The sequence below is a fragment of the Microtus ochrogaster genome, linkage group LG2, assembly GCF_000317375.1.
Source record: "Microtus ochrogaster isolate Prairie Vole_2 linkage group LG2, MicOch1.0, whole genome shotgun sequence".
NCBI lineage: Eukaryota > Metazoa > Chordata > Mammalia > Rodentia > Cricetidae > Microtus > Microtus ochrogaster.
Window position 1 is genome coordinate 22,540,442 of NC_022028.1, and position 12,276 is coordinate 22,552,717.

Consider the following 12,276-nt stretch of genomic DNA (forward strand, 5'->3'; position numbering starts at 1 on the left):
CATGGGATATATAATCGAACTTGACATGTTCATTCTAAATTTCATCTGGAAGAATAAATCCCAGGCAATAATGTTTTAAAGAAATAATAATAATAATAATAATAATAATAATAATAATAATAATAATAATGTAGTAAACTATTGTCTTTAGTTTTGGGGTAGCAAAAAGTCTTGAAAACTCTTTACCATCTTCCAGACATTTTTATTTGTCAGGACTGGGTAGATACCATGTGCTGCCATTTAAATCAGTTTGGCTTGGGATCTTTTTAAATTGTGAGTTTCTATTCATACTCAAAACACCTACTACCCTCTAGCTCCTGCTGTCTGCTGCAGATAATGGCTTGAGAGTCAGTCATACAGGTGCCCGTTCTTAGAAGGGTTCTTAGCCTCTGTGTGGGTATGATGAGAAGGCTATCAAACGCTGGACATGGTGGCTGGTGGCCTTGTCGGATACCGTCTGCCAAGAAGTCACACTCACCCCCTTACAGTGTCATGTCACCTGTTTTCCAAGACAAGTCTTGTACTGCCCTTTAGCCATTTTTCTCTACCTTCTTTTCTAGTTTAGCAAATCAGTCATTCTTCTATGAGTTTCATTTCTGAAAAAAATGACTAAAGGGAAAAATTCATATTGGGGAAACTTGGCTTAGTTAAAACAACTTAATACTTTTATTATTTTCAGGTTAAAATGACCATGGTTATCTTATGAATTGTCTATGTATAAGAATTGGAAAAGCAAAGTAAAAATGACTGCATTTGATCTAAGCATTTCAATTCTTGCTGAAGAGCAATATTTGGGGGACAGAGGGAGCTTGTTTGTTGTTGTTGTTGTTGTTGTTTTGTTTTTGCTTTTGCTTTTTGAGGTTGGATATTAGTATATAGTCCAGGCTAGCCATGAACTTGTCATCCTCCTGCCTCAGCCTCCCAGGCCCTGGGATTATGGGCATGCCTTACCATACCTGGCTTATGAAGAAGATTTTTACTGATTACTGTTCTTAAGTGTCTTGCTCTACTCCCTGGTTTTCACTGGTCATTTTAGATAGACTGTTGACAGAGTTCTTCAGAGAAACCAGAAACTGGAACTTGGTGTCTGAGGAGTTCAGAGGGAGAGTAAGGTCTGGGAGTCTATCTAGTGCTTCTCTCTTATTTCCCAAAAAGGTATCACATGGCTGAGGGGTCCAGGGCCTTGCCTGTGTTCCCCACTGCTCAGCTGCCAGGCCTGGAACTCATATTTTCCACTTCTCAGTCCAGTGTTCTTTGTCACTGTGTCATATTTGCTAAGACCTTTCTGCTAAATTTAAGCTTTTTTTTCCATTACAGACATAACCCTGTCCACATGCAGTGTGCATATCCATTTAGATTACTTCCAACCCTGGACTGTTCTGTGTACTGAGTCCACACTGGCCTGTCACTGAGTGTGGGCAAGTTCCTCCACACATCCTTGGAGTTAAAGTGCTAGCCAGATGGTGAACGGGCAGGGCAGGGCTCCCTTCTCCGGTGTGTGTAAAAGACAGAGTCTCCCTCCAGGTGCAGCTGCTGGTCTGAGGCTCTGCCACCTGCACTCCATCCCTTGGGATGTGCACTGCTGTGCGCTGCTTTGGAGTGCGTCTTCACCCAGTAGGGATGTGCTGGTGCCTGGTTTTGGATGTGATGTGTCTTTTTGATGTCTTCCCAAAAGGAAGGAAACAAAGGCAGCCCCAAAGCTGCCCCTAGCCTTGCTCTTCCCCTCCGAGGTTCTATTTATAAAGGGCTGTTTTGGTGCAGGGTCAGAGTCCCCTTACATTTGTGAAAGAAAACAAAGCTGGAACGGTGGGTCCAGAGGGGTGGCAGGAGCAGAGTTGGCACTTGGCTGTGAGAAGGGCCATGGCATGTCCCTGTCTGTGGGCATTCCTTGTGGACTAGAGGAACCTCATGCTGTGGAAGGAGATTGGCTCTTCTTGCACACAGAATCTGACTGTGGCCGTGTCATGACCCGCAGAAGCTTCCTTTCTTATTGTTTTCCTCAACTACCATAGTCTTGCCTATTGAGTAAGGGGTCACTAGTGGTTTTAGGGTGTCTGGTGTATGTGGATGACACCAGAGTAGAACTGCTTCAGCTTACCGCAACAGTGAAGACAGAGGGACAGAGCAGAATATGCTGGGAAGAACTTAGTGCCACTTTTCCAGGCCGTGTGGTGGAGCAAGTAGGCTGAGAAGGTGGAGAGGGGCTGAGGGGCGAGAGAGGATGGGGAGGGGTAGGGAGCTTGCTGCTTTACATGACCTCCAGGAAGCCTTTCTTTCAAATTCTAACACACCCTTCACTCGTGCGCAGGTGAGTGGAGTGAGGCCCTTTATCCCCTGCTGACCACCCTCACAGACTGTGTGGCCATGATGAGTGACAAAGCCAAGAAGGCCATGGTCTTCCTGCTCATGCAGGACAGTGCCCCCACCATTGCCTCATACCTGAGCCTGCAGTACCGCCGTGACGTCGTCTTCTGCCAAACCGTAAGCCCCAGAGGAAATAAGGGAGGTCATGGGCACCTTCTACCATAGAGAAAACAGACTCAGGCCCCCTGCCCTTCCACCTTTACTTGTGGAAACCACAGGTGGCCTTGTTTCCCAACCTGTTGCTTTTGTGCTCACTTAGTAGAGCAGCACAGGAAGGAGACAACTTACTGACAACTGTTTGTCCTCCTGAAGAGCTAGCTCTGACAGGAGAGCCAATGGCAAAGGCCTCTTTGTTGCCTTCTTCTTTTTCTCTCTAAGGGATGTGACCGAGGGCCACATGGGTGCTCGTCAGTGCAGTTGAAAGGGCGGGCACTCAAGTTCTGTGGTTTGTCACAGGGCTCCATCTAAAGATTTCAGTTACCATTCAGTGGAGAGGTGAGATGACTCTCCCAGGTTGAAAGATGCCAGCAATGGAACTAATGATGTCAGTAGCTTGGTAGGGGGCTGGTGCTCTGTACTTCCCCCACTGATGCTGGGAAGCCTGTTTGATGCCACAGAAAACCTCCCTAAGGAAACTAGGCAGCTACATTCACTCTTCTTTCCAGGGTTGGTGTGGGTCTGAATAGATAGCCCTTTCCCTATGGGGAATTGATTCTAAGCTTCCAGAAAGTTTCAGTTCAGGAACACCCCCAAGCAGGTCATGTCGGAAGCCGAGCCCAAACCAAGCCCACCTTTGACAGGTGTTGCAAGATTATGGTGTTTAGCACCCTCTCCATAGCCTTTGTTTACTGTGGTCCCAGCCCCTAGCTCTTCCCTGAGGGGTAAGAGATGCTGCTGATGTTCCTGGAGCAATGGAAACAAAGGGACCAGGGCATGTGCTAGCTTCTGCTTGGGGTAAGAACGCCTGTTCTACACACTGTTCCTGTGCCTCCCCACAGCTGACAGCCCTCATCTGCGGCTTTATCATCAAGCTGAGGAACTGCCTGCACGATGACGGCTTCCTGCGGCAGCTCTATACCATCGGACTGCTGGCCCAGTTTGAAAGCCTCCTGAGCACCTATGGTGAGACCCCAGCTTGGCCTAGGGCCACAAAGGTGGTTCCATTTGTGCCTCTACCCCTTCTTTCCAAATTTCAATGAGTCCAAACATCACCAGGATAGAAAACAAAAACCAGGTGATAATCCTGCAGTTCTGTATATTCCTCTTGGTTTGCAGGGGTGATGTTAAAAATATCTTGATGGTCTTCCTAGTGAGCATGGATGATAATTTGGGTTTCTTCTGAATTGCTCCCATCACTGCTCTCTGGTGCAGTGATAGCTGTACACTGAAGACATTGTAATTCTATGAGCTCCTTTCTCTAGCTGAGAAGAAGAGTTGCTGGGTCAAGGGGAAGGGGTGGGCAGAAACTTAAAGCTGATTCCATATTGCCCCCCAGACCTGCTTTCCATTTATTTCTTCCAAGAAGATGAAAATGGACTATGTGACAAAAGTATTTTTTTTCATTTTGGGATTATAGGGGTTTTTTATTATTATTACTATTTCTTCTTTCTTATACTAACCCCGAAATTTGCCCTCCTTCCTTTCCTCCTGGTTCTTTCCCACTCCCTTCTCTCTCCTCCCAGTTCACTTCTCCATTTCACTTCAGAAAAGGGCAGGCCTCCCAGGGATATCAATCAAACATGACATATCAGGTTGCAGTAAGAGTAGGCCCCTCCCCCACATTGTTAGTCTGTATGGGTCAACCCAGTAGGAGGAAAAGAGTTCCAAAAACAGGCAAAAGAGTCAGGGATAGCTCCTGCTCCCACCGTTGGGAGTTCTACAAGAAGACCAAACTACACAACCATAGCATAAATGCAGAGGAACTAGGTAGACCCAAACAGACTCCCTGGTTGCTGGTTCAGTCTCTGTGGGCCCCTATGAGCCCTGTTTGGTTGATTCTGTGGTCTGTGTTCTTGTGGTATCCTTGACCCCTCTGACTCCTCCCCCTTTGCCACAGGATTCCCTGAGCTCCACCTAATGTTTGGCTGTGGGTCTCTGCGTCTGTTCTCATCAATTGCTGGATGAAGCCTCTCTGATGACAATTGGGCTCAGCATCAATCTATTAAAGAATCATTTCACTGTTGTTGATCATAGTGTTTTTGTTTTTGTTTTTTTTTTTTTTACAGTCAAGTTTGGTTCTATCCTAGGTCTCTGGGTCATCCAGCCTCTGGGTCCTGGCCCTCCAGACAGTGTCAGGTGTAGGTTTCCTCCTATGGCATGGGTCCAGCTGGACCAGTCATTGGTTGATCACTCCCACAATTTCTGCACCACCCAGTACATCTTGTAGGCAGATTTGTAGGTCAAAGATTTTGTGGCTGGGTTGGTGCTCCAGTCCCTCCACTGGAAGTCTTTCCTGGTTTTAGGAGATGGGCATATCCATATTCAGACACCATATCCCCCATTACTAGGAGTCTTAGCGAGGGTCACACTTACAGATTCCAGGGAGTTTCCACTGCACTAGGTGTTTACCTTGTCTGCAAAATTCCCAATTCTAGTTGTCTCTCCCAGAACTCTCTCTCCCCATCTTCCCCAAACTGATCCCTTCTGTTCTTGGCCACCTGAGATATTTCTTCTATTTCTCCTCTGGAAGATCCATGCGTCCCTCCCTTGAGCCTTCCTTGTTCCTGTGCCAGTGTATTCAAGGCTGTTCCCCATTTTCTCTTCTACCAGGTTCAGTGTATCTGGTTTTATGTTGGGGTCTTTGATCCACTTGATTTTTGTGCAGAGTGATAAATATTAATCTATTTGCATTCTTCTTCTTCTATAGCCATACCACCCTGAATACACCCAGTCTCACCAGATTATGGGTTTTTGATGAGGTATCCAGCCATGGCTGGTGGACAAATTTGCCACAGCAAAGCAGTTTTACTGTTTTTCTTCTCATCCTTGAAGAGCTGGCATGGCTTTTTGAGATTCCATGCACAAAAAGTTTGAGAAGGATGGAGCCCAATCCCCCACCTACATTTGCATGTTGTTATGTGGTCAATAGCGAATTCTCTCACGGAGCACTGTGTTGGGAACGGGGCTCAGAGAGTGCCTCCCATCCATGCCCTTAATCCTCTGCTCACAACTGCCCTGGGAGAGTAGCAGGCCTTGACATCACCCTTCTCTCTTATCAACTCCTCTCAGGAGAGGAGTTGGCCATGTTGGAGGACATGAGCCTTGGAATCATGGACTTGAGGAACGTGACCTTTAAAGTCACCCAGGCCACTTCGAACACATCAACTGACATGTTGCCAGTCATCACAGGAAACCGGTAAACAATCATGTGTTAAATACTCCAGTCAACAGCAGTGTGGTTAATTTGTGTGTGTCTCAGGACACAGGACATAGTCTGCCTTGCACTTTGCTTTGCTTTTATTTCATTTTACTTTATTTTATTCTATTTTACTCTTTTAAAACATGGCATATAGTCTTCCCCCTACCCATGTAAATTTCATAATTTCTCCTTAAAGGTGTGGGTGGGCACTTGAGCCACACTGGCCAGTGTGTCACCCATGCCTCTGGAGTATGCTTTGGGTCTGTCCCCTACTCTCAGTGTCCTGACCTCACCCCTACTTTTCCTCTCTTCTCTAGTGATGGCTTTAATGTGCGAATCCCCCTGCCAGGACCACTGTTTGACTCCCTGCCCCGAGAGATCCAGAGTGGCATGCTGCTGCGGGTGCAGCCAGTCCTCTTCAACGTGGGCATCAATGAGCAACAGACACTGGCTGAGAGGTGTGTGCCATTCTCCTGGTGCCTTTGCAGCTGGGTGTTTAGTGTCCGTGGAGCTGTGGGCGTGGGCTCACCTCAGCTTGGGAAATACACAGTGGTTGCTGGGAGATGTTGTACGACTTTTAGTAGAACAGGGCATGATCAGATGTGCATGCTAATTAGGTCATATTGCTGCCCATGGGTAGAAAGGAGTCAAGGGAAACATGAGACCATTGCTGAAGAGACTGGACCACAGGGCAATGCCATGGATCTGAAAGGTGTAGTGTTCTGAGAAGGGGAATCAGTAGACTGAGGCCCTAGGCTTCTAGATTAGACATGTGAGTTGGTGCCTTCTCTGAGCAGGACAATGGGGAAGGCTGTGTTTTGAGCAGATGGTGCCTGGGCCCAGGCTGAAGCACCAGCATAAGAAACAGAGCTCTCCCAAGGCAAGAGCTAGAAGAATCTAGTTTGAGGAGAGTGGGCCTTTTGTGGGAGCTACAGATGTCCCAGGAGAGAGAGTGACGTTTCCTGCATCCAGCTGCTGTTGGGCAGTTTCTGGAAAGGACTGAGACAAGTCCAGGTGCAGTGAGCAGACAGGGTAGAGGAGGGGAATGCGCATGTTGGGTGGAGTCGAGGAAGGGGCAGCTTTGGCTTGGTTTGCTTGCTTGCTCCGGCAGCACACTTGTAAGTTTGTTTTGCTTCTGAGATGAAGGGAGACTGCACAGAATGGAAAGATGCCTCCTTCCCCAAGGGATGGCTGCTAGATGCCTGCTAGACACAAGTGTGGGTACCAGGGTGAACTGTCTGAGGCTAATGCTGGTATGGCATAGAGCAGGGGGGTGGTGGACTGCGCTCAGGGCTCAGGTCTCAGATTGCACAACTGCAGGGCTCTTCTCCCTCCCCCCTTCTTTTTAACTGTTCACCACCTTCCTTGCAGGTAGCATCCATTGCTTACCTCATGTATTTGGTATAGTCATTCTTGCAACATGTAGTGGGCATAGGTCAAACCCACTTGATGAGGAAAGAGCAAAGGCCCCAGCCCAGCCCAGAGGGACAGTTAGCATTCACACAGCAGAGGGAGACTTCAGATCCCAGCATAATCTCCTTATTCCTGGTTCTCCCATTGCTGTACTCTTTCCTGGGTGCCTTTGAGGTAGGAAGACATGAGGACTGTAAGCTGAGAGCCTGTGACACTCAATGGACCTTCCAGTCTCTGAGCCTCATGCTTTTGGCCACCTTTTGTTGCTGTGACAAAATACCTATAAAAAGATTTAAAACTTAAGAAGTAAAGGTTTACTTTGGCTGTGGTTGCTGGTTCCATTGCTCCTCAGCCTGTGCATGGCAAGACTGGAGATCATGGAGTAGAGCTCATTTGGTGGGCAGAGTAGCTCAGCCCATGTGCCTGAGACAGGAAGGGTCAGAAGACAAGGCTGACCCTTCCAAGACATGCCCAGTGTCTGTTTCCTCCAACTAGGCCCTAGCTCCTAATAAAGCATTTCCTGGAAACTTAGCAGTGAGTCATCAAGATTCAGTCACTTTCGCTGATGCCCAGAGCCCAAGCCTTCCGCATGTGAACTTGCATGGGGAGACTGCTTACCAAACTGCAGCAAGCGCGGATGCTGAACCAGTGTCCTCTTAGGCACATCACTCTTAGGCGTACCTGTAGTGAGTTACAGTAGCTTCTGCTTGTGAAATCTGTCCCCAGTGCTGTAGGGATGGCTTCATCCATCCTCGGGAAGGAGAAAGAGACTTGGGGTTTGGACTTCAGGTTTTCTGCTTGAGAGAATCAATCCTCATAGATTTCTTGAAGTTTTCAGTTTGTTAGAGGAAGTTGGCATGGCCCTTCTGCTGATGTCTGATTCTCTCCAAGGTTTGGAGACACATCCTTACAAGAAGTCATCAACATAGAGAGTTTGGTGCGGTTAAATTCCTACTTTGAGCAGTTCAAGGAGGTTTTGCCGGAGGACTGTGAGTATTCCTTCACTCATGACAGGTTCTCCACTGCTTGTGTGGTCTTCATTTTAGATGCTTGAGCTCCAGCCCTCTGCTCTCTGGTCTGAATGCTGCCTAGTGCATTCTACTGCAGCAGTGTGACATCCATGTGTGTGCACAGAGCCTGCATGGATAGATTCTCCACCCTCACATATGTACATGGCATCCCGTTCATCTGGCTTGCGTCCCACCAGAAAAGCTTCCCCAGTGCTGCAGTCCCTGCTTCCCTCTTCTGCAGCTGCTGCTCTTCTGCCATATATGGCATAGCATCTTCTGCCACCATGTTCTGCTTCTCACTGGTTCTTGCTGTGGAAGACTGTGTGCATCTTCTGGGAGCACCAGGGGTTCTTGGAGGCAGTCCAGGGGTTCTGCATGAGCTATCTGTGAGTTTCTGTCCCTAGCAGAAAAGACACTTCATATGAGTGTTCATGGACAGGATGACCCTGCCATAGTCCCCCAGAGCAGTGGAATTCCATGATGTACTCATGTATGGTTCTCTGTTCTCCATGTGAGGACATGTCAGAGAGGGTTCAGACAGCCACAGTACTCAGGAAGCCCAGCGCTGCTCAGTATTGACTGGGGATATAAGCAGGCTTCCCTCGCATTCTCTTAGAAGGTGACAGGGACCCTAGACTTGAGAAGTGATGATGAGACAACAGTGTGAGAGCATTGCAGGGTCTGATGAGCCAGGCACCAGGCCAATGCCCTGCACGCTGTCCCATGTGCACTGTTTTGAGCCATAAGGAGTCAACGTTAGTCTGTGTGTCCAGGGAAAGGAAAGGTTGCCTGAAACCTATATTCGTAGTTAGTTAAGAAGGACCCAGGAGAAGACATTGGCATTCATTTGGCTGTGCTCATTTGGGAAACAGGAAGAAGCTGCCTCTGCTTGGGCTCCCTAGTGTGCTGGTTAGACTAGAGGAGGGGACACTGACCCTCACCTGCTGCTGATATGGCATGGTCAGGGGAGGAGGCACACTGTAAGGTTCTGACTGAAGCCCTCAAGCCATCAGTCTGAGAACTTTAAGCATATTGGCCTTAAGCATATGGATCCTTTCATAGTGTCTTAGTCAGGGGTTCTGTTGCTGTGATAAAACACCATGACCAAAAACAGCTTGGGGAAAAAGGGTTGTTTCAGCTTACACTTCCACATCATAGTCCACCATCAAAGGAAGTTAGGGTAGGCCTTCAAGGCAGGAACCCGGAGACAGGAGGCAATGCAGAGGCCACGGAGGAGGAGCCTACTGTTCCCCATTACTTGCTCACCCTGCTTTCTTATAGAATTCAGCCAGGGGTGACCACTAGCCAGGGGTGAAATCACCCATAGTGGGGTGGACCTCCCACATCAACATCAATAATCAGTAAGACACAGGCCAGTCTGGCAGAGGCATTTTCTCAATTGCAGTTCTCTCTTCCAAAACAACTCTGGCCGGTGTCATGTTGACATAAAATTCTCCAGTACCCCTCATAATACCTTCAGAAATGGTTGCCTTGTCTTTGATTTTTTTTTTCTGTCCCAGATTTCTTGGGTGAAGCAATATGACATGGGGGCTGAAGAGGTCCTGCAAAGGCCTGGAAAATTCCATAGTAAAGAAGGGTTGCTGTTAGGATTAATGGGGTTAGGGATCCCTGGTCCATTCAAAATTCTTCCTTCAAGTGTGAGTTGTGGTCCCTCATAGGAGGCTGCCCTTGACTCTCCCAAGGCTTCTGTCCACTCCCTAGTCAAGACCCATTGTTCCAAGCACCCTGCATTCCTGATGTGGGTTTGGAAACCAGGCAGCTCACCCTCACTTCTTGCTCACTTTGCCCCTTAGATGGGCAAGAGGCTTGGGTAATTATAGTTCCTCTGACATCCCCCTCTCCTGCCTCTTTGGAAAAACCAACAAAAGATAAAAGTCACTGCCCTTTGATGGTGGCCATAATAGCTGTGGAGGAAATTCAAGGATCAGCATCCTGGTAGCCATATTCAAATCTGCAGTTACCTTCCTCCCATACCTGCTGTGAAGCAGGAAAACACTTCCTCAGCAGAAGTATCTTTGAATGATCCCCTCTGCCATGGACTCCTCCTCTCTTCCAGGTCTACCTCGATCTCGGAGTCAGACCTGCCTGCCAGAGCTGCTGCGGTTTCTAGGACAGAACGTCCATGCACGCAAGAATAAGAATGTGGACATCCTCTGGCAAGCTGCTGAGGTACTTGTCATGGTGCAGAAGAGTTACGGTGCCCTTCCAACAGCCACCTTAGCAAAGACAGGCAGGTCAAAACCCCAGCCAGGGAGGAGAGCACAGATCCCTCCAACCACAGGACACAAGGAACGGTCCCTGCGTAGGTTCAGGGATGCTGGAAGACACTGAGCATCATTGCCCAGGTGTTTGTTCTTATTGGCTGCCTGCATTTCCACAAGAGACATGGGGTCTGTCTGATGTGTAGCCTCTTAAGAAGCCTGAACAGTCATTTGATCCGTGCTGACACTTTGTGAGGTTCATAGGGAGTCTGTGGCTACCTCTCAAAGCTCCTTATAGAATTCTTTTTTTTTTTCCTTCTTCTTCTTCTTCTTCCTTTTTTCGGTTTCAGTTTTGGTTTTTCGGGACAGGGTTTCTCTGTGTAACTGCCCTGGCTGTCCTGGAACTTACTTTATAGACCAGACTGGCCCCAACTCACAAAGATCCGTCTGCCTCTGCATCCCTAGTGGCCTGAGCCACCACTACCTGGCCCTTATAGAATTCTTACTCTGCACTGCCACTCAGACCTCACTGCCCCAGCACCTGCGCAGCTGGTATTTCCTCAGAACTTCAGTCACAGAACTCCAGATCTCCACTAAAAGCTGGGGTATCCGAACTCATCTGCCTCTCATATCACGGTAGTATGTCCTGACCAATCCCAAGATGTGGGACTAATGTCAAACCCATGACATTCTACCTCACTGCCTGGCCCGAGGAGGACCTGTGAGTGGCATGTGTCCCCTGGCTGGGTTATCCTGTGACCTCATTCCTTGGGCTGGATGTGCCAAGAAGGCCCAAGCATGACTTAGAAGGGATAGCTGATAAGGGTTAGTGCAAAACAGTGATGCCCAAAAGTCTCTAGAAGGAATGTCCCTTGAGAGAATATACAAGGGACAGTTCCCCTGAGGGATGGGGATGCAAGATGGGCAGAGATGAAGTCAGGCTCCTCAGGTAGCAGGGCCCTCCAAGAACTCATTTGGAGCTAACTTAGGTTCTGATACCAACTCAGCAGGACACACAGTTGGGGAGCCAGGCAGTCAGGCTAGGACTAGGCCTGAAGTTACTAGTGCTGGTGCTCCTGCCAGACCTGTGGAGCGCCACCTTGCCTTTCTGCTGGCTTTTCTCTCCTTAGAAGAATCCATTTCCTGTTGGCAGGTCTGTCGCCGCCTTAATGGGGTCCGATTCACCAGCTGCAAGAGTGCCAAGGACCGCACAGCCATGTCAGTGACGCTGGAGCAGTGCCTGATCCTGCAGCATGAGCACGGCATGGCCCCACAGGTCTTCACCCAAGCCCTGGAGTGCATGCGCAGGTGAGTGAGGGCTCCTGTCAGGCTGCACCTGCCCAGCCACCTGCGCTCCCTTTGCTGTGTAAACTGCAGATGAGCCCGTAACCCTGAGTTTGACCATTGCTCCAACTACTGACCCTGTCAAACTCAGGTGGTATTCTCTTAGAAGGCCAGGAGGACAGCCAGCACTCTTTGAACAGAACTGCGCTGACCCCAGAGAGTGGTGGGTAGGCTGGGGATCAGACAGTTCAGTAAGGATGGGGAGCCACGCTTGCTCAGCAGGCAGCTGCTTTTACATAGTGTATGTGTGTGCTGTATACCCCCAATGCCAGTGAAGGAACTGTGTCTGCAGGTTGCACTGGTTTGCTCTGCTACCTCTCTAGTAGTGGACGAGTTTGCTCTCTTGAGCAGAATGCCCAGTGAATGTTTCATGGCGACAGCTCTCTGTGTCCCCTGGCCACCTCCCCCTAATGATGTCCTGATTCTGAGACAGCAGATGTGTTAGCAGAATGAAACCCAGAGTTCAGATTGTCCTCTGTTGATGGATGCCTTGTTTCAAGCACTGCTGGGAAGCTCCCTACCTCGCATACCAAAAGAAAGGATAAGAAACCTGGTTTTCCTGTCT

At 48.7% G+C, this 12,276-nt stretch overlaps 1 protein-coding gene across 10 annotated transcripts in view; it reads left to right on the forward strand.

Annotated features, from left to right (window-relative positions):
• The window catches only part of Inpp4a (inositol polyphosphate-4-phosphatase type I A), a 113,170-nt gene that overhangs the window by 89,740 nt on the left and 11,154 nt on the right, over positions 1-12,276 (forward strand). For all 10 annotated transcript variants that reach the window (XM_005359936.2, XM_026785539.1, XM_026785543.1 and 7 more), the window contains 7 exons: positions 2,309-2,481; positions 3,363-3,486; positions 5,593-5,719; positions 6,040-6,180; positions 8,027-8,124; positions 10,223-10,335; positions 11,521-11,675. In XM_005359936.2, the coding sequence (XP_005359993.1) occupies positions 2,309-2,481; positions 3,363-3,486; positions 5,593-5,719; positions 6,040-6,180; positions 8,027-8,124; positions 10,223-10,335; positions 11,521-11,675 (931 nt within the window). The remainder of the gene's footprint in view (positions 1-2,308; positions 2,482-3,362; positions 3,487-5,592; positions 5,720-6,039; positions 6,181-8,026; positions 8,125-10,222; positions 10,336-11,520; positions 11,676-12,276) is intronic.